Genomic DNA, 22,850 nt, shown 5'->3' on the forward strand with positions numbered 1-22,850 from the left:
TGAGTCACGCAGGGAGGCGCTGGCTGATGGCTGCATGGCATCTCCATGACAACGCCTCTGCTAATTGAAGTACATGAACAGCGATGACTCACGCACTCGGCTGAAGATCACTATGTTCACACTTTTAATGTCAGGCCCTGATTACACTTCGCTGCTCACGTGGTCATGTGTGAGAGTGTGAATCTGCTCCTGCGGGTGTGGCACTCCGGTCATGTGAGGCCGGGAGTGCGGCCTGTGAGGCCGGGGAGTGTGAGGCCGGGGAGTGTGAGGCCGGGGAGTGTGAGGCCGGGGAGTGTGAGGCCGGGGAGTGTGAGGCCGGGGAGTGTGAGGCCGGGGAGTGTGAGGCCGGGGAGTGTGAGGCCGGGGAGTGTGAGGCCGGGGAGTGTGAGGCCGGAGTGGACTTGTTGGAAGCAAGAAAGAAGCCTCATGTTTTATGGTAAGCACCATTGTTTTATGTTGCACTGAATCACAAAGACAAGTTCCTATGTTTGTGAATTATGTTCATTGTCAATGGCAATAAACCTTTTCTGATTCTGATCTGTCAAAATCTCTGCGTGGAGCAAATTCAGTGGTTGTTCCAGCCTCATGTGATGAGATGTGATGAGTAATCACTACATTTTAACATGAATATAGGGGGGGTCAGGCAATGGCAGACCCCAGTGTTCTGCCCTGTGCTTTGGCAGTAGTTTAAGTGGTCATTTGTGAGTAAAAAGCAGACTGTGTAAAGGTCAGGTCTGATGGACGCAGGCGGCACACAGCTGTCACCAGGACATCCCACGTCCCCTCCAGCCCAGAGCCCATACAATTAAGGGCCAATCTCCCTAATGGAGGTAGATCTCTAAGATCTATTGGCAGCAGCCTCAGAGCCAATGTGCTGACCCCGGTGGCACAGGCTTTTCAAGAGGGCCAATCTCTCTCTGCTCTGGCTGCCCAGTGCACACTTGCATTAATAAGTCATGGGTGTGTCTACTCAATACTCCCACTGAAATCGACGAATGCCACTTCATTAGATAATGTAACATAAACAGCGGGTGGTCAAATGTGATATTAATTTCATCATGCTGACGTCTCAATGAACCTTTACTAATGGACTGTAGCAGCCTTTTGGGACTCCCATCGAGAACAATGAACGCTTTGCTCAGAGGTAATCAGCCAAAAGATGTCCATCATTTGTGATCACGCTCTTTAATGCATGACCAATGCATATGGGGAACATGGGTCTGTATTTAAAGCTCATACTGAGTTTTCAAGTTGTGTTCATACGAGATAACACGAGATAAGATGGCTTTATTATTTGAGATCCACCTTGCAGACTATTATCCCATGGCCAAACAGCCGCTAGCATGAAAAGTAGTCGTTTTGAATGAGTTTGCAAAGTAACTATGGAGTAGTCTGCAAATGCATGTGGTGCAACTACTTTTTGACCCAAAACAACTTATCCAGTGCAGCAGGATACAAAAATTAAGAATATTTACGATTTTGATACAGTGCCATCTGATATATTCACTGTTTTTTTCAAGGGCGTGTTCGCTTGTACTCCTTCAGTTCAAGAAGTTTGCAAAATAAAGTTAACTTATTTTAAGCATCCGTTTCCATGTCTGTGTGATCCAAATGATCCGTTGTGAAGGATATTCAGTTGTAGACACAGAATTAATACCGTTCTAAATCAATTTTCACGACGATCACATTTAAATATAACTATACAGGAAACATCACAATGCATCTTGCCCATTACAAGTGCGTGTTATTTATGACTCCCAATAGCATCCAGTGAAATCAAATAAATGAAGTCTCTTACATCATACGCTCTTACTTTATTAAACGGTTTGACTCTGGCCCAAGACAAACATTTGGCCAGCGCATAATTGTAAAGTTTCACTACGGTCTCGTCACCTGAATTGACCCGAGTGAAAGCGGGGAGAGGCGAGGAATAGGAGGGGCAGAGAGAAAGGGGAAGGGGGCGGAGGGATGAAAGCGAGAAGGGGAAACCTCACACCAGTTCAGGCCCCGACGCCCTCCATCAGCACTTTCCTCACTGCGGGCTTCGCTTTCACTTCTGGACCCATATGTTCTCCATTACCTCCCCACGACCCGCATTGTCAGTCCGGCATTTCCTTCACCCCCGCTTCCTCGCTCCGCTCGCTCATCACGCAGTCATAACTCACGATGTGGTTGCTACACGCTGCAAAAAAAATGTTTTCCCTCGTTGTGTTTTTGCAGATTCATGCGTAAGTTTGAGTAAGACCGTGCTGTAGCGCATTTGAGGCGACTCGTTGAACTAAAATGCAGTTGAGATGAATATATTTTGAGTTTTGCTGAAAAATTCTAAAAATGTTTTCACAGAATAGCACATTTTTTAGGTTTCTACTTTCACTTCCTGTTTGTAATTGACATCACACTAGGAAATTACCCAGCAAACACTAACTAATGTCACAACTTTTTTGATTTGACAAATAAAAATGGATGAGAGCGAGTTTGCTTTGTTGAATTAATGTTTAGAGAGTCAAAAAATTGTGTAAATTCTGCATAATATTAATGAGTGCCCTAGTGTGATGTCACTTCCTGTCATTTTCTGCAGCTTTTTCCACGTTTTCTCCTCAAATAACTGCGCGATTGGTGTGAAACTATAATTTCTATGTACAACAGATATAAATACACCAAGTAAAGTCAAAATTAGAGAATGGTAAAAACCTGTCAATCTGGAACTCAGAAAATTCCTGTTTTCCCTAACACCTCAACCTTGTACTTAAGACTACTCGTGATTGTTCCTGACTCCCAGACTCCGGGTCACGGCGGGTTCAGATGTGACACAGAGCCATTTTGCAACAATAAAACCACGTAAATGACAATGCGCTGCTTCTGTGAAATGTCACTGTGTCCGCAGTTTTGAACAAGGAAGTCGCAGTTTTTATTCTGAAGTGGCGATGCAGACAAAATGTTGCTGTTTTTAAAATGAACAAAATGTAGAATTGTGATCTATTAATGTTACAGTTCAATAAGTACCTGGAAAAAAGCACAACATGTCTTCTTTAAATGCAAGTTTAAACTGGCTTATTTACAAGTCGCATTTGTTTTTCAGATGTTGACGTAAGTTCATTTTTACTAATTTGATTCCTGGACCTGTGAGGAGTCTGCTTGTTCTCCTCGTTTCAACAAATCGACCAATGCGCTTTTAGGAATACGAGTTTGAGTCTTATACCAATGATTAGAGAACGAGTCATTTCAAATTGACTATATAAATGTTTTTGTCTGGCGAGGCATATGGCCCAGTGCTTGATAGAATTCCAAAGATCCATCTATTGTTTCCATTGCAGGCGGTTTTACAGTCGCTTTAAATGTTTGTAAAGAAAAACATTGAAAATTCTGAAAATGGAGGCAATAGTGAAGAGGAACATGTGATTTCAATGGAGAAAGTGGGATTAACCTCCAGAATATCACAAAATATGACAAATCAAGGTGGTTTTGTCAAATGTAAGACTATTTTTTTTATTTTATTTACTCTGATATTACGTTATTTGTTTATGTAATGGGATATTTTGAGACATTTTGCATTTTTGATGAAGGAAAAATTCAGATTTTACTGGTCAAATGCTGACATACACTAAATATTGACCCCTGCAATAGTTTTTTCTTTTATCTACAGATATATTAAACACTTTACCGCAAATTATACTTTTTGTGATGCTCAAATACAACTGTAAGGCAAGAAAATATTCCATATATTTCCATCATTTGTGATAGAAACACAAACTTACTGACATTGCTTGCCTGGAAATTCAAAATACCTTTTTAATTAATTTACCTCCGATGTAATTTAATCACTGTAAATGTACTGCCGCCTCCATCATTTGGCCCAGATACGTGGGTTTCAAGTACCCGGTAGTGCAAAGTTAAAGTTGAACATAATTTCTAGTGCTTTATTGATCTCCGTCCAAAATGTATGAACAGTTGGACAATTCCAAATGGGCTACTTTCTCCAGTGTCAAGCCTTTCCCTGTGAGTAGTGAGTACTTTTAAACACCATGATACGTTTTTCCAACAACATTCAGGCATTTACAGTTCTAACATGTACGGCAGCCATTTTCACCTTGTTTACAACGTTTTTCAGGACGTGATTATGGACCCAAATCTCTTAAGTGCCCCGATCTTGGCTCTGGAGCGTCTTGCGTCACCTTCATTTGGAGATCGAGTCTGACCGCATTAGCTTCGGATGATAGATGCGTTTTGCTGGCCTGTTATTTTGATTTGCATAAGAGGGAGGGGCCTGGTGTTGTCGAGCGCAGAGAGCCCCGTTTCAGTTTTCGAGGGGAAGAACCGGGCGTGGTCGTGCGCATGTGTTAAAATCACCTTTTGTAGAAGATATTCACAACTAAACAGTGAATATTTGATCACATTTGAACATTAAACAGTTTGATTTAGACAATAGAATTTCAAATATAGATTTATTATGATTATTTGTCGACTTTACTGGGATTATATATTGATCATAGCAGAAATGAGAGGGTATGGAATGAGTTTCCTGGAGATCTGGAAAGGAATTGTGAATTTATTTGACTTTTTAACATAGAAATATGCAATTTACACATAATTATTGTCTTGTCAGTGCACAAATATATATAATTTATAATGATATGCTTGGTTCATAGAGATGGTTTTAGAGCTTTAGTTAATTCCACACCCTCTTTTAATTGATTTATAAATGCACAATACAAATTTTTGTTTCAATTATTATCTGGGAATCTGATTTTAAAGTCTTTTACTACAGGTTAAGTCAAACCTGTAGTAAAAGCTTCATCAGTTTGCACTTAATCTAGCTTTGTCTATTTGGCCAAAAGTCGGATTTAATTATTTAAAATGGGATTGAAAAAGCTGACTGGTGCTGAATGGAATATATTTGATAAAGTCCTATTTTTCTCAGCGGTGTTTCATGCTTTTTTGCTGGTTTAATGTATATTTTTTACATTTGTTGGCTTACCCATTTGACTCGACCCTTTCAAAAGAAACCGCTGATCAGAAATGATGATCTCCAGTTCTCAATATATTTGCTGAATCGACAAGCCACAAGGCAGCTGACTGGAATGACCGCTTGCTCCACAATTGAATCACCGTCCGATGCGTCAGTTTTCATTTATCTCCTTCGAACATTCTCGCTCAGCAGAGTCGAGCTCCCACTACCTCCAGTGACACCGGGACAGATAAGGGAAACGCGAGTGTGTCTACGTGTCACGCTGCAAACATGTCGCAACTTTGGTGTCTCAAGGCCGGCAGTCTGGCCTCGGTTTGTCCCTTCTCAGCTTCTGTAGACGGTAACTCACGTGCCGAACACGGGGGATTGTGAAAAAGTAGCCACCCGTGCGTTTGGATGAATCATTTTACAGTGACTCATATTCAAAAGAAAGGGAATTATTATTACGCCAAAGCATTCAGTTAAAGCTGCGCGAGAGGTTTGAATAAAATGCATTATGTCATCTTAATTTCCCCGATCCAACTATTTATTTAGGTATGTCCGTAATGTTTTTAGTTGCCTGTGTGTACGGGGGGGCGACGCTTAATCAAAGTAAGTGACTAGTCGGCTATTAAAATAATCATAATCGCACTATACACACTCTAAAACGCATAGGAAAAGAAGCATTATTAAATAAAAATGTCAAAAAAAGAATAATCTATCTCAGATTTTCAATAAAATCCTTTTATTTTGTAAATATTCTCCATCTGGAAGCCTTCAGTCACGGTGTTTTAACCTTCGTTTTTGGTTGATGGTGTAGTTTAAAGTCTTTATGTACAAATGGAAATAACGGTTTGACTAGTTGTCTTATCAAAAATAAATGTATTACCAAAATAAAATCATTAGTGACCGCCCTAGTTAACCAAACTAATACATCCCATCTCTACCTGCGATAATGTACGTGTTCAACTTCCTTAAATCCAGAAGAAATGACGGAAAAGACAGTAGCAGTTTACGACACTGAAGTTTTAACGGCTACACAACTCCGTTAGAAGAGAACAGACTTCCAGACGGTTCCAGACGGTTCCAGACGGTTCCAGACGGTTCCAGACGGTTCCAGACGGTTCCAGACGGTTCCAGACGGTTCCAGACGGTTCCAGACGGTTCCAGACGGTTGCAGAGGACGCAGCTCTTTGACGAGGGCAGGAACGTGTCAGAAGAGAAGACGGGCCCTTTGTTTTTGTGTCTGCGACGAGAGAGAGGCGAGACGGCACGCTTTTCACACGTCAGTGACAAAACGAGGGCGGGAAGGGAGACGACGGCGAAAGAGAACGAAGGCGTGCGGACCGTCACAAGCGATCTCAAAATGCTCTCGGCGAATAAATCAGTGGTTAAAAGTCGAGCTGCGACTAACGATTGTTTTGCTAGTCGGTTAGTCTAGCGATCCCTCTTTTTTGATTGATTCTTATTTCAAGCGCAAAAGTCGCACGATGAAAAGATCTTTTGCTGATATTAACCAAGATGATGCTGTGAAGTGAAGCTGTTTGAGGAGCGTTTTCATCAAATACACTAAATATACACATTTTCTGTCTCCATTTCAGACAATTGCGGCCCAATGTGTGATAAAAGTTCTTTTCTCAGCTCTGGGCATGATTTGGAACACTTACACAAACCATTTAACGATTTTTTTTTAACTACTAAACTTGTTAAGGATTATTTAAATGATCGATTAGTTGTGATTAATCCATTAACCTGTTGCAGCTTTAGTGTTTAGCTATGCATTCAAGACTTCAAAGAAAGAAGTTTAATTAAGTTACACCTCACAATCAGCTGCTTATACAATTGATATGAAGCAACATTTATTGATATATTGTCTTTATATTTATATATGTATTACTGAATCTTTTATATGAATTACTAGATCCTTTTTCAATACTTTATACTAATTTTAATACCAAAAAAGAGATCAAACGTTTGTGTGTGTGTATGTATGTGTATATATATATATATATATATATATATATATATATATATATATATATATATATATATATATATATATATATATATATATATATATATATATATATATATATATATATATATATATATATATATATATATATATATATATATATATATATATATATATATATATATATATATATATATATATATATATATATATATATATATATATATATATATATATATATATATAATATATTAGTTCTCTTCGATATTACTTTTACATGAAACTGATATTGAACTAAATTAGAACTTGAAATCTAAAGGAAAAGAGTATATAGTTTCGATACTGCTTAGTATCTGGGAATCTATACTTTTGACAACCATAATCTCGATCCCATGAATTGCGCGGACAAAGCAGAACCGGGCCGCTCTCTCTGCCAAAGAGAAGCAGAGAGTTCGGATAGACACAGACAAGACAGAGCGACGAGGGGAAGGAAGACGTTCCAAATATGTTCGAGGAAAAGCAGACAGGAAGTGAAAGAGAAAGAGGGGAAGAGGAGAAGTGTGGGGGCTGGACGGCGTTTGGGTGGTCTGAGCTCCGTGGGCCGGGTTCGGATAAGGCCGAGCAGCAAAACAGGAAGTGGATTATAATAACGCTTTCGTCTCGGCTTCCCGTGTCCCTCGAACGGGCTCTTCTGATTGGACGCCGCCCGAGGCAAAGGGATGTTTACCTCTGGTCGGTTGATCGGAGAATACAGAGAATACAGAATCGATGGGAAACGGTTTGGGACGCCTTCTGGAGACGCGCGGTGGAACTACGGTTCAGTCGATTTCCAGTGATTTCCAGTTGATTCGGAAACACGGCTCCCATCTAATGTCTAAAATCTGGTCTTCTGTAGGTCCAAAAACGATATTGATTTCTGTGATTTTTGAAGGGTTTAGCGGACGTGTGTGGTGGAGATGTTGAGCCTTTGTGCAATAGCTTTCGTTTACAAGGCGTTTACTCTCTCAAGAATCTAAAGCTGAAAAACGGTGTAGAAATTGAATATCTTCTAGTTACTACTCTACTCTTCCCGGGCTCCTCTTTCTTCGCCGAGAAGGAGCTGCTCCGGGACCGATCTCCATTTGCTGAATTGCTTCTCTGTTATTGACCTGCCACTGTTTCATTGTTTGATTTTCTAACCTTCTGCTGGAAAAATGTCAACAATTTTGAAAGCCCTGCAAAGCAACGGTTTCATGTCCTTTTAGTTTACAATACAAAAGAGCATTCAAAATCTATCAAAAACATACAGTAATACTAAAAATAATGGTTGAATGTGCATCAATAATAAAACTAAAACATAGTTACCCGCTTTTTAGAATCACAAAATCTTTAGCTCACAATATGATTATTTCAGTAGTCGATTAGTCAACAATTATTATAAAGATGTTTAATACACAGTTTAACCAGATAAATGTGAACATATGTTGATTAACTACTTTTACACAGAGGGTACATTTAAAATAACACATTTCTGACATTTTGATTTAACAATGCCACTTTCTTTATTAGGAAAAACTCCACATAATGATTAGATTAGTGAACAATTACTTGTAGTCTTTATTTTAGTCAGTCATTTTCCTCATTCATAGTAGTCCAAATACAGTGGATTAGTTTTTGCATCCTTATTACCTGTATTTCTATCCGTGTATCTGTGTCGTTTAAGTACCTTGTCCCTTCTACTGGTCATGTGCCTTTGTTTTGCTCTCTTGACAATCCAGCGTCCTCCACTCGTTGCTCCCGACAAAAACAATTCCCGCTTGGTTAAATTGACCGCTTTATCCCTGACCTAATTCCTCAGCGGTTCAGTGTTTCTTTTTTTGTTTTTTTCCTCCTCTTTGAAACCAGTGCTGCCTTGGTTACCACCATCTCACTCGGCGCCGCGTCAATGCCCCGCTTGTTTTTTTTTTCTTCTTTTTGCTCGTGGCCTTTTGGTATCTGTTCGTTTGGAGGATGATGTGGCTGAGTGTTTGCATGTCGTGAAGCACTTCATCTACTGTTCCTGGTTTTATGCTCGGCACATGCAGCCATGGCAGATCACACTATGAAGCCACATGCGAAACTGAAGTGCCACTGTCTTTTTGTAATAAAGGTTGTGCAGCAAACGCAGTCTTTCAGTAGTGTCTACAACTACTGGAACTGGATGACTGAGAGATTGGGTTCAACTCCAGGGTCTTTCCGTGTGGCGTTTGCATGTTTCTCCTCGTGTCTGGGTGGGTTTGCTTCGGGTGCTTTGGTTTTCCCCCTTTGTCAAACCTTGTGAAGGAGGTAATATCCTCCAGCGAAGGTCCAGTCCAAGAGGAGCTCAAGATCTGGCACTGTCCCCTTAAGGCGAGACACTGCAGGGGAAGAGGAATCTTACGTTTAAAACGCCTCTGGTAGTTTACTCAAGAAACTCCTTTAGTTTACTCAAGAAAATACGTTTTTTATCATGCAGTTTTCATGTAGAAATGAGGCATTTTATGTGTAAAAACGGCCCAAATTGCCCCAATATATTTGACATTTAAATCTGGAAAAAAGCACAAAGCCAGGTTACATTTCTTGATTTATGTTGCTGACAAATTAGATACAAAAAAATACCCAGGAGACTTTTGAAATCTTCTTTAGTTTTTGAGTAAACTAAATCTGACAGAAAATTAGCCGAAAATGTTACCCATTTGTTTTACTTTATTCAATATCACCATATACTGAATCGGCATTAGATATAAATGAATTCTTCTTTACGTTGTGGCAAAAGTAAAGTTTGATGTTTGTAGGTGCGACTTTAAGGATGATCTTTGTGTGATTAAAAATGCATCTTAATTAAACAGCCTTTGAAGTTAGAATGTCCCAGGTAAATGTATGGATGCGAGTGCATTAAATGACATAATAAAAACATTGTAGGAGGTTGGACAATTGTTTCCACGTGAAAGTGTTGAGAAACTGACAAAAAAGAAGAAGGAAATTCATTTTGCCTGCAGTCTCGCCCTAAGTATTTTTGGGCAATAAAAAAGGACCAATGCCCCAAGTCCAAAGTTATTTCCTCACAAGTCCAAATCAAGTCGTATTAAGTCTTATTCCATTTTATCAAGTCTCAAGTCATCAAAATAGTGACTCACGTCTGACTCAAAGCCAAGTCGCAGCTGATAAAAACGGCTGTGTTTGAATAAGTGAATAAGCTGATACTGCGGAACATTCCAGGCAAAGCAACAACATTATCATGAGACGAGTGACCTAGTGCACTTGTAAGTTAAATGAATGGCAGGAAAAGCGATTGAAAGGCTACGAGTCATGGGGCTTTTGGGACGAGGTCGTGCACATTTTTATTGCACTTTACATCATCATAAGCTACGTTTGATGGGCCAGTAAAATATCTGTTTTTAATGCATCTCTCACAGTATCGTTCCTATGAAGTTTTCCATTCAGGATCCTGTGGTGATGAAGCTTGTATATGCCCGTGTCCTCCTCCTCCTCTTCCTCACACCCGCCCTCTGCTGTGTGTTGTAGGTCGGAGACAAGGTGATGGTGCTGAGCCGGTTCGGGCTGTGGCAGGAGGTGGTGGTGGCCCCGGTGAACCACACCTTCCTGATCCCGGACGGCATGAGCTTCGAGGAGGCCGCGGCGTTCCCCGTCAACTACATCACCGCCTACATGATGCTCTTCGACTTCGGACACCTGCGGCCCAACCAGAGCGTCCTCATCCACTCTGCTGCAGGTGAGGACGCACAACAAACTGACAAAACCATCAAGTTTAAGAATATAAGGTGTCACTTTATTGTGTTTTTAGGTCTTATGCTTATGTGCTGATTACCACGATTATTGATTTACCAAATAATATTGACATCAAAATGCTTCCTGGCTAAATCGATGGATATAATGATATTTAATAGGTTTCTGTTTGACTTGTCTGCACAGTTTGTAACTTTCACAGAAGTTTATTTGGGGATTTTTTCCACCACATTTAAAACCTTTTACTTGAACAAGTCTGTGTAATCCCTCATTCGTCCAGTTGTATCATCTGGACTCTGCAAAACAAAACATTTCGGCTCATAAATTGAGAATGACTCTTGGATGAGAGTCGAAACCTCCAGATACAACTGACTTTACAATCTTTACTTTAACAGATCACACATTCTCAGTTAAATAAGAACGGCACTACATCATTTCATGCTTATCTCTTTGTCTGGCATTAATCTCATCTTTCCTGCATTTATTCAATTACTGGTCATTTAAAAGCAAGAACTATCTTGGAAATCACATATTCTCATTATAAGCAGGCTTGCCTTTCCACAGATCAGACCTGTAACTTGGCTTGGTGGCGTCACCTGCTGGTGGAAGGTTAATGCCACAATGTGGAAAATTCCAGACAAAGTACAAAACCCACAATACATTTAGTCATCAAAGTGACCAAACTTGAGTCTCTCTGAGCCTTTATCTCACAAGTCTTTCTAAAAAGCCCTCAATCTGTCGTCATGACACTGAGTCCTGTAATCCAGGGGTATTAAACCCACTCCACTCCCAAATCTCGCCTTTTTTAATTACTTCAGATGTTGAGACTCTGTGGTTTAACAAACGTCCCCTGAAATATCTAGTCATTGTGTTGAAAACAAAATCTATTCTTAAAAGGATCGAGAGTCAACATCTTAAAGATTCTGGATCAATTCTTAACATTTGATTGAATTTAAATGACGTCTGTATTTCCGCTGCATTTGCCGTCAGGGTAAAATGCCCCTTTAAATGGGCGTTTCACACGTCATTTAAAGTAGTTTTTGAATCAATAAACAAAAATCTGAATCGAATCATCAGGCACTTAAACATTGACACCCCTAGTGCGTCTAGTACAGCTTTCAGTGGAAAAAGCATTTGTGTTTTACTGTGTTCATAAACCGCTGTGATATGCTCTACGTAACAACATTAAAACTTATCTTTGTACATATATTTTTCCCTTTTAAAACAAATTTTACATCACATTAACCATTTATCCTTCATCTGCGTGAATTCATAGCTGCACCTCGATACACCCAAAGTGAATTCATCTCCAATAACTTATCTAAAAACGTTACTTTTGTATTATTCCATGACGAAAGCGCTTATGTATCGTTTGCTTTTCTGCACCTCCTGTTTCACAAACCTCTCCCATGTATAAGTTATGAGACGTTCCCATGAATTACAGTCTTGAGACGTCTCCGTGGAGCGTTGCCGTAGCACCTGACACCTGCGCCAAAGGGTCAGAGGTCGTGCTGAACGGGAGTGCGTGGGCCTCAGGGAGTCGAGGCACCTGTTTTGGGGTGTGGGACATGGGGTTTGAGCCAGATGGACTCGAACGCAGCGGCCAAAAGTAATCGTTCCCAAATCATGTTTTTGAGGACGATGTTCTCTATCTAGGACGTCGTGGAGGTAACTGGATCCGTCCCATTGGAGGAACTTCTTCTGCATACACTATACTGACAGTAGTGAAGGACAATAGTGAATACTGTTTAGTTCCAATAACAATAATACTTCAGCAATCTCGATCTGATACTGATACCAATGAGTTTTGTATTGAAATGCTCTACTATAATAACACATCTTACGTTGTCTTTAAAAGACCATTATCATTATTTTTGCTCTATCACAGCTTGAACTGATCAACAAATAAATAATATATGTGCAGATAAACTAAAATATAAGACATGTACTTCAGAAATGTATAAAAAATGTATTAAACAACTGCATTTTTTGGAGATTGAAATAGTAACTTTTCAATTGTATTTATTTATTTTGCATTTTAATTTTTATTCAAATTGTTTATTTTATTTATTTATTTTTTTATTTTATTTTTATCTTTTTTTTTTTTTTTTTTTTTTAATTTGTATTTCTTATTTTATTTATCTATCTTATTTATTCCATTTTTTATTTTTTTTATTTTAACCAGGATAGTCCAATTGAGAATAAGAACCTCTTTTACACGGGAGCCCTGGTCAAAAGGCAGCACAGTTACAACATTAAAATAACTCAAACTCTAAAACATTACTCACTTCTTCACTATCGGCACATCGATATTTGGAATCACAAAGGGGATTATAGTGACTTGTCATTTTCTTATCTGAGGTTCAAGAAATGTAAACGGTTGAAGCAGCGTATCTATCGATGTGCAGCCAATCGAATGTGTAAAAGTCATGTTAAATTCAACCGAAATACATCCTCGTCAAATAGTTCTGGGAGTATAAGTACAGAGAACGGGCGGACAAACGTGACACGCAAAACGATTTCAAGAAGGGAGCAAAACGTGAAGGGTTAATTTGTCCGATTTGTACAATTTACTCTTTGTTTTGCCGTATTTCCGAAAGCCGAGCGTGCGATACAAATGTGATTCAACTGCAGTATTCTGTTTTTGATAATATGCACTGGACGGTATCAAATGACCTCTTTTATCAGCAGTATTTTCATGTATCAATCCTTAAACGGGCCTAATAAATGTGCAAAGATCGTCATTATCAACAAGGGAAACAAAAAGGACGATTGAGATCCACTTTAGCTAAAACTGTCACTGTGACCAATGTGTTTTTGTGGACGCTAACGCCTGAAATGCTATGGCGATGGAAGCAGATCCTGAACCATAAATGATATATAGGTGTAGATCTGAGCATACTGTAGTAGTTCAGACCGCGGTAGTACCGCGTCACCTGCTGTCAGACGGATGTGGGCCCCGGACACGTTCCCTGGTCTCCGTTTTCGTTCGGGCTCGGTGCCAGCCTCGCCTCTCCATCTGCCCCGGACGTCGGCGCCGCAGAAAACACAAATGGGAAGCTGCGGAAACGCTCGTGCGGCTCTGACCGAGGAGTTGTCTTCACTCTACTGTACATCTGTGATCCATTATCGGGACGCTGCGCCGCGGCTCGCTGGGAGAAGAGCCACGTCATGTTCAGCAGACCTGCTCGGTTTAGACCCGGTTTAGACACTGTTTGGACCCGGTTTAGACACTGTTTGGACCTTGTTTAGACCTTGTTTAGACCTTGTTTAGACACTGTTTAGACACTGTTTAGACCCAGTTTAGACCCGGTTTACTGCTTGGTTTGTCCTTGTTTAGGCTTGGTTGAGTCCTCGGTCAGTCCTTGGTACGTCTGTGGATAGTTTTGGCTTTGCGTGGAATTTGGTCTTTGTTTTTATTCTGATTTAGACCTGTAATATTCTTAAGGATCTGACCTGGTTTAGGGCTTGGTTTAGTCCTGGTTTAGTGCCGAGTTTAGTACTTTGTTTAGTTCTGGTTTAGTGGTTGGTTTAGTCATGTTCGGTGCTTAGTTTAGTTCTGGTTTAGTCCTGTTTAGTACTTGGTTTGGTTCTGGTTTAGTGCTTGGTTTAGTCCTCGGTGTAGTCCTGTTGAGTACTTGGTTTAGTCCTGTTTAGTACTTGGTTTAGTTCTGGTTTAGTGCTTTGTTTAGTCCTCGGTTTAATCCTGTTTAGTACTTGGTTTAGTTCTGGTTTAGTGCTTGGTTTAGTCCTGTTTAGTACTTGGTTTAGTTCTGGTTTAGTGCTTTGTTTAGTCCTCGGTTTAGTCCTGTTTAGTACTTGGTTTAGTCCTGTTTAGTGCTTGGTTTGGTTCTGGTTTAGAGCTTGGTTTAGTCCTCGGTTTAGTCCTGTTTAGTACTTGGTTTAGTCCTGTTTAGTGCTTGGTTTGGTTCTGGTTTAGTGCTTTGTTTAGTCCTCGGTTTAGTCCTGTTTAGTACTTGGTTTAGTCCTGTTTAGTGCTTGGTTTGGTTCTGGTTTAGTGCTTTGTTTAGTCCTCGGTTTAGTCCTGTTTAGTACTTGGTTTAGTCCTGTTTAGTACTTGGTTTAGTTCTGGTTTAGTGCTTTGTTTAGTCCTCGGTTTAGTCCTGTTTAGTACTTGGTTTAGTCCTGTTTAGTGCTTGGTTTGGTTCTGGTTTAGAGCTTGGTTTAGTCCTCGGTTTAGTCCTGTTTAGTACTTGGTTTAGTCCTGTTTAGTGCTTGGTTTGGTTCTGGTTTAGAGCTTGGTTTAGTCCTCGGTTTAGTCCTGTTTAGTACTTGGTTTAGTCCTGTTTAGTGCTTGGTTTGGTTCTGGTTTAGTGCTTTGTTTAGTCCTCGGTTTAGTCCTGTTTAGTACTTGGTTTAGTCCTGTTTAGTGCTTGGTTTAGTTCTGGTTTAGTGCTTTGTTTAGTCCTCGGTTTAGTCCTGTTTAGTACTTGGTTTAGTCCTGTTTAGTGCTTGGTTTGGTTCTGGTTTAGAGCTTGGTTTAGTCCTCGGTTTAGTCCTGTTTAGTACTTGGTTTAGTCCTGTTTAGTGCTTGGTTTGGTTCTGGTTTAGTGCTTTGTTTAGTCCTCGGTTTAGTCCTGTTTAGTACTTGGTTTAGTCCTGTTTAGTACTTGGTTTGGTTCTGGTTTAGTGCTTTGTTTAGTCCTCGGTTTAATCCTGTTTAGTACTTGGTTTAGTTCTGGTTTAGTGCTTGGTTTAGTCCTGTTTAGTACTTGGTTTAGTTCTGGTTTAGTGCTTTGTTTAGTCCTCGGTTTAGTCCTGTTTAGTACTTGGTTTAGTCCTGTTTAGTGCTTGGTTTGGTTCTGGTTTAGAGCTTGGTTTAGTCCTCGGTTTAGTCCTGTTTAGTACTTGGTTTAGTCCTGTTTAGTGCTTGGTTTGGTTCTGGTTTAGTGCTTTGTTTAGTCCTCGGTTTAGTCCTGTTTAGTACTTGGTTTGGTTCTGGTTTAGTGCTTGGTTTAGTTCTAGTTACTGGTGAAGTACAGTGTTCTTGTATAAAAATGAAATGAAAATGAAATCAAATCGGTGTCAGGTGCTTGTTTAATCTTAATCTTTGGTTTTGACCTGGTTTAGCCCAGTTTTACTCCTCCTTTTTCCTTGTATTGGTGTTTGACTTTGGCTTAAACTTGCTAAGATCTGGTTTGACGCTGCTGTTCACGTTCAGGCTGTTGAGGTTCAGTTTAATCTACTCTTGTTTTAATCTCGTGCAGTCTTGATTTAGTCCTTTTCAAATCATGCTTTAGTCTTGGTTTAGCCCTGATTTTGAGTTAGACATAAAAAAGACCTTGTTAATCCCTGTTTTGGTCCCGTTTTGGTCCCATTGTGGTCCTGTTTTGACCCTGAGCTTGTGCATATCACATGAATGGTGTCATGGCGGTGCACATGTCGCTGCCTGGATGCGGGGGCTCAGTGGATCCCCCGGTGTTTGAGTGTGGTATGACAGTGGGTGTGACGGTCCCGCTCCTCGCTCTGTCCAATAACGAGCTGATTACAGATCAAAGTCGTCTGTTGTAACAGGAAAGATGAGCGTGTTAACCAGGGAGTTTCCTCAAAGCGAAGCACCACACTGCACTGAAATGTTCATTCACCCTGAACTGGAACGGCTGTAGTATGTGGTGTTTATAAAGTGTGGTTGTGGGTTCAATTTCAGACGTTTCTGTTCTTTGCAGTGGACGTTATCAAAATGTATTGTTACAAATATTGTAAAGACAAACGTCACAACTTTTATTATTCAGGATTATTGCCATGACGAAATATTGTGAAATCCTTAATTCCCAGTGTTTATTAGATCACCATCATCCAGTATGCAGCATTTCAAAATAAAAGTCGTCGTCGTCGTCGTCGTCGTCGTCGTCGTCGTCGTCGTCGTCGTCGTCATCATCTCCGGGGCAGCAGTCTGAGCAGGGACTCCCAGACCTCCTTCTCCCCAGACACTTCCTCTAACTCCTCCGGGGGGATCCCGAGGCGTTCCCAGGCCAGCCGAGAGACATAGTCTCTCCAGCGTGTCCTGGGTCTTCCCCGGGGCCTCTTCCCGGTGGGACATGCCTGAAACACCTCCCGAGGGAGGCGCCCAGGAGGCATCCGGAACAGATGCCCGAGCCACCTCAGCTGGCTCCTCTCGACGTGGAGGAGCAGCGGCTCTACTCCGAGCTCCCCCCGTGTGGCCGAGCTCCTCACCTTATCTCTAAGGGAGCGCCCAGCCACACGGCGGAGGAAACTCATTTCGACCGCTTGTATCCGCGATCTTGTTCTTTCGGTCACTACCCAAAGCTCATGACCATAGGTGAGGGTAGGAACGTAGACCGACCGGTAAATAGAGAGCTTTGCCTTTCGGCTCAGCTCCCTCTTTACCACAACGGTCCGATGCAGCGACTGCATCACTGCAGCCGCTGCACCGATCCGCCTGTCGATCTCACGCTCCATCCTTCCCTCACTCGTGAACAAGACCCCGAGATACTTGAACTCCTCCACTTGGGGCAAGGACACCTCACCCAACTGGAGAGGGCAAGCCACCTTTTTCCGGTCGAGAACCATGGCCTCGGATTTGGAGGTGCTGATTCTCATCCCAGCCGCTTCACACTCGGCTGCAAACCGTCCCAGTGCATGTTGCAGGTCCGGGTTTGATGGAGTCATCAGGACAACATCGTCTGCAAACAGCAGAGATGAGATCCTGTGGTCCCCAAACCGGACACCCTCCGACCCCTGACTGCGCCTAGAAATTCTGTCCATAAAAATTATGAACAGAACCGGTGACAAAGGGCAGCCCTGGCGGAGTCCAACATGCACTGGGAACAGGTCTGACTTACTGCCGGCAATGCGAACACAACTCCTGCTCCGGTCATACAGGGACCGGACAGCCCTGAGCAAAGGGCCCCGGACCCCGTACTCCCGGAGCACCCCCCAAAGGACACCCCGAGGGACACGGTCGAAAGCCTTCTCCAGATCCACAAAGCACATGTGGACTGGTTGGGCAAACTCCCATGAACCCTCGAGCACCCGATGGAGGGTATAGAGCTGGTCCAGTGTTCCACGACCGGGACGAAAACCAATCTGCTCCTCCTGAATCCGAGGTTCGACTATCAGTCGGATTCTCCTCTCCAGTACCTTGGAATAGACCTTACCCGGGAGGCTGAGGAGTGTGATCCCTCTGTAGTTGGAACACACCCTCCGGTCCCCCTTCTTGAACAGAGGGACCACCACCCCGGTCTGCCAGTCCAGAGGCACGGTCCCCGAACGCCACGCGATGTTGCAGAGACGTGTCAGCCAAGACAGTCCTACAACATCCAGATACTTTAGGTACTCAGGGCGGATCTCATCCACCCCCGGAGCCCTGCCACCGAGGAGTTTGCGAACAACCTCAGTGACTTCAGCTTGGGTGATGGATGAGCCAGCCTCCGAGTCCCCGGTCTCTACTTCCTCTTCGGAAGACGTGACTGAGGGATTAAGGAGATCCTCAAAGTATTCCTTCCACCGTCCGACGACATCCCCAGTCGAGGTCAGCAGGCCTCCACCCCGCACCGTAAACGGTGTTGGTGAGACACTGCTTCCCCCTCCTGAGGCGCCGGACGGTTTGCCAGAATTTCTTTGGTGCCGACCGATAGTCCTCCTCCATGGCCTCCCCGAACTCCTCCCAGGCCCGGGTTTTTTCCTCTGCGACAGCACGAGCCGCGGCTCGCTTGGCCTGCCGATACCCGTCGATGACCTCCGGAGACCTACAAGCCAGAGTGGCCTGATAGGCCTCCTTCTTCAGTCTGACGGCATCCCTTACTTCCGGTGTCCACCACCGGGTTCGGGGGTTGCCGCCACGACAGGCACCGGAGACCTTGCGACCACAGCTCCGAGCAGCCGCATCAACAATGGAGGCGGAGAACATGGTCCACTCGGACTCAATGTCCCCAACCTCCCCCGGGACATGGGAGAAGCTCTCCCGGAGGTGCGAGTTGAATACCCTACTGACAGAGGGCTTAATTTAATCTGTTGTTGTTGTTGTTGTTGTTGTTGTTGTTGTTGTTGTTGCTGTTGCTGTTGCTGTTGCTGTTGCTGTTGCTGTTGCTGTTGCTGTTGCTGTTGCTGTTGCTGTTGCTGTTGCTGTTGTTGTTTCTTGAATAATCATGATCAATAATCTTGACCTCCTACAGACTACACTGTTTGCAATTTACATCTTCCAAAAACACCCTAAAATATCTTTAAATTGCGGGATAGGACATGAAGGCCACAGTGTCTTCCAACCCTGTCCATTACCCAGGGTGCGCTCATAGTAGTTAAAACAACACACTTTAACTACTTCTAACAAGCTAAAGAAACGTGTGACTTTCAGTTCCATGTAAACCAACAATCCTGTGTCACGGCGCAGCTCTGAAGCCACGACGGCAAGTTAAGCACAAACATGTTGTGTCGTAGGCTAAAGGAAACCAGGAGAAGGGCGTGGGACGGGCGGGTGACCGGCCTGGAACAGCTCTTGAAGGTGCAGGACATCACAAAACGAAACCACACCGTTGTCATTGATAACCAGCACTGAACACTGCGCGGTATAGTTTGTAAAGGACATAATGAATGGCATTAAGTGAAAAACGCATTTATTTTTCTTGTTGATGTGAGTAAACTATATTATATCTTAAAATACAGTAGCAAAAACTATGTCTCCCTGACAAACTGACATTGTCACCTCCACCTTTGTGTAGAGTGGAGGAAAATGCATGAATCCCTTTTTAAACGCTGTCTGTTCATAGAGATCGCCCCGCCCTTTTGGAAACTTGTGGATCGTTGCGGACGTTCTATCTCGCTTTGAAGCCACTTCAGGCTAATCTGAACTCTTCTTTTAACTGTCCTGGGACAAACGTCACATTGGGACTGTGGTACGCCACCGTTTCATCAGTTAACATTCTCCACATCAAGTTCAACCGGATCAAAAAATGCTGTGTGTTTATGTTCATGTTCGTCGACTTTATCACTCGCTATCGTCAGCAGAGACTTTCAGAATATTGCACACTTCCATTCTTCAGTTTTGTCGAGTCAAATCTTGTATCGTTTTGTGGATGACGAGAGCAGAGCACCAGGGACTGAACCAGGGACTGAACCAGGGACTGAACCAGGGACTGAACCAGGGACTGAACCAGGGACTGAACCAGGGACTGAACCAGGGACTGAACCAGGGACTGAACCAGGGACTGAACCAGGGACTGAACCAGGTCAAAAGAACCACTACAGGACTATATGGACAAACGTGACATCTGTTAACTATATTTGTGCAAAATATGAGTTTATAACACATTTATGTAATTTTGCTCTGCTCTTTTGCTCTGTGTTGGTTCACTGTGCACCTTGTACGTTACAAATCAAAGTTTAGTCTTAGTGTTTTAAAACACTAAAGAAATAAAAACACAAAACTATAGGGACATTTTCCTTTGCGTTTGAGCTGCAATGTGTAGAATAATATATTTATGGCTTCTTATTTATACTCATTATCTGCATGTTTTATTGTGCTATTTATTTATTCATTTAGCATTTTATTTCTTTACAATTTGATTCAAAATGTATTCTACCCTGCTAAAGCGTCTTCAGTATTGTCAGTTATCGTAATATTTCCTCTTATATTAAAAAGAAAATTATCACGACCTTCTATAATTTCTTGATTTTACAAAAAAATAAATAAATAAATAACATCCCAACCTCTTACTGTCACATAATACAATTGTTAATTTTCTACAAACATAAAAGAGAACACGAATAACATCATAGGTTTCTTTTCTTTTAATTTAATTTGTGCCGTTTTGAGGACGTTTGCCTATTCAAAAGAGAGAATACATCTCTTTTCATTGCAGCTGTAAAATTGAAGGTAGAAAATCTGTCACGAGCTCCACATCCATTTTACACCAATAATCTGACAGATCATTAGCACAGTTTATAGACTCGTCGTCTTATTTGGCTCCTGGCAGCCGCTGGTAAAAAAAGATCATTCATTTCGATTGACGCTTTATTGGATGTAATGGTGTTTGCGCAATGACATTATCTACATTATCTGCGGCCGATATCGAGGCTTCTGTCTGGACGGGCGGAATATTCCTCAGTCGTTTTGGCACAGAGAGAGTTTAGGCCGAGGCAAAATGTGATTCTGTGAAGAGTCGATGTAACGAGATCGCGCTGGGATCGATGCGACTAAATTAGGTGCGATTAAGTTAAGAAAATGGCAAGGTTTTATTTGCTAAATATAACTGCAGTTGACATTTTGAAAGTTCAATTGTTGTATCCTTGCAAACGTCTGCTCGGTTGATGCAAAAAAGGCGAATAAAAGGCAGAAAATATATTGTTTTGTTGTAGTAATTTCATATTGTAGACTTTTTCTCCATCTGAAATTCTACTTATGCTGTTTATTTATATTTATTTCAAGGTGTACTTGCGTTACGCCGGCACAAATTGTGAAGAATAAAAGTTTTACTATTTATGTTTTCATATTCTTAAATATGTCCATATGGCATTTTCAAAAAGATTGGCCTTGTCACCTTAACCTGACAAATAAAATCACTACATCTATTTTGGAACATGTTTGTACAGTTTTTATCCAGAATAAAACAGGATGATTTGTTATTTGTGGAGGGAATTATGGAACTTTAAAAACTGTAACCTTTGCGATTTGCTAATTGCATCTAGGGGCGGTGCGATATAAAAAAAGAAATATTGTTTTTTAATTTTATTTATTTTTTATTTTATGAAGTAACCCAGATAATGATATTCAGAGGATGTTCTGTCAAGCCCTTCTTAAACATGTCTTTAAACATATTCGTTGGGAATTAAATGTGAAACATCGGTCAAATTTAATCACATACAAAAAAACATTTAAAAAACTAAACATTTATTTATACAGAGAAACACCAATGAGAGAACCTCTTTTTCATGAATGCCATGTTTAAAACAAAATACAGATGAAACAAACACAGGATTTCCAAATAAAATGCCAATAAACCTTAATTTAACATAATAAATGCATAAAAACACACTTACACAAACATTATGGGATAAAATAATGTAAAGCAAAAGCACCGTAAGTGTGAGTAGTCCTTAACCAGTGCTTTAAAATCATTAAACTGACTTTAAATATTACATTTAAATAGTCTCTGATTGGTTCCATCGATCTCCTAAAAAGTGTCACCTTTTTATACCTTTTTATTTGAACGTTTACAACTAAACATCAGCTCTTTTTGTAGATTTTTTTTAAAACAATAAACGATACATTTCACATTCAAATCGTGTATTTCTTCAAAACAACATTCAACATTATTATCCACATTTACATATATGGCCCTCCTCTAATTGTGTCCATTGAAATTGTGATTAATCCTGCTGCCCTAACGTATCGTCCATGTTTTTGCTATTCTGTCCTAACCTCTTGCTCACATCATCTGACCGGTCCGTGACTCTGTCTGCTGACCGCTGCCCCTCTCTCTCTGCTCCTCCCTCTGCCCTCCCTTTTCCCCCCGTGTTTCCCCCGTATGAGGTAAGGCCTGGTGCATGATTTGTCCTCATCTGCCCCTCTCTTTGCCCCTCTCTTTGCCCCTCTCTCTGCCCCTCTCTTTGCCCCTCTCTTTGCCCCTCTCTTTGCCCCTCTCTTTGCCCTCTCTCTGCCCCTCTCTTTGCCCCTCTCTCTGCCCCTCTCTTTGCCCCTCTCTTTGCCCTCTCTCTGCCCCTCTCTCTGCCCCTCTCTTTGCCCCTCTCTTTGCCCTCTCTCTTTGCCCTCTCTCTTTGCCCTCTCTCTTTGCCCTCTCTCTTTGCCCTCTCTCTTTGCCCTCTCTCTTTCCCCTCTCTCTGCCCCTCTCTCTGCCCCTCTCTCTGCCCCTCTCTTTGCCCCTCTCTTTGCCCCTCTCTTTGCCCCTCTCTTTGCCCTCTCTTTCCCCTCTCTCTGCCCTCTCTCTCTGCCCTCTCTCTCTGCCCCTCTCTCTGCCCCTCTCTCTGTCCTCCCTGTTCCCCCCGTATGAGGTAAGGCCTGGTGCATGATTCGTTCTCTTTGCCCTCTCTCTGCCCTCTCTCTGCCCTCTCTCTGCCCTCTCTCTCTGCCCTCTCTCTCTGCCCCTCTCTCTGCCCCTCTCTCCGTCCTCCCTGTTCCCCCCGTATGAGGTAAGGCCTGGTGCATGATTCGTCCTCAGCTGCCTCCCTCGTGGCACCGCTCTGCGCCCG

The 22,850-nt window shown here is 42.0% G+C and overlaps 1 protein-coding gene across 1 annotated transcript in view; it reads left to right on the forward strand.

Moving 5' to 3' along the window:
* vat1 (vesicle amine transport 1) overlaps positions 1–22,850 on the forward strand; it is a 73,224-nt gene that overhangs the window by 1,684 nt on the left and 48,690 nt on the right. Inside the window, exon 2 of the mRNA XM_072442894.1 lies at positions 10,443–10,650. Coding sequence (XP_072298995.1) covers positions 10,443–10,650 — 208 coding nt within the window. The remainder of the gene's footprint in view (positions 1–10,442; positions 10,651–22,850) is intronic.

The sequence above is a fragment of the Eucyclogobius newberryi genome, unplaced genomic scaffold (genome assembly GCF_026437365.1).
Source record: "Eucyclogobius newberryi isolate DKJ021-1_F unplaced genomic scaffold, fEucNew1.0.hap1 SCAF_13, whole genome shotgun sequence".
In the NCBI taxonomy this organism is placed as follows: Eukaryota; Metazoa; Chordata; class Actinopteri; order Gobiiformes; family Gobiidae; genus Eucyclogobius; species Eucyclogobius newberryi.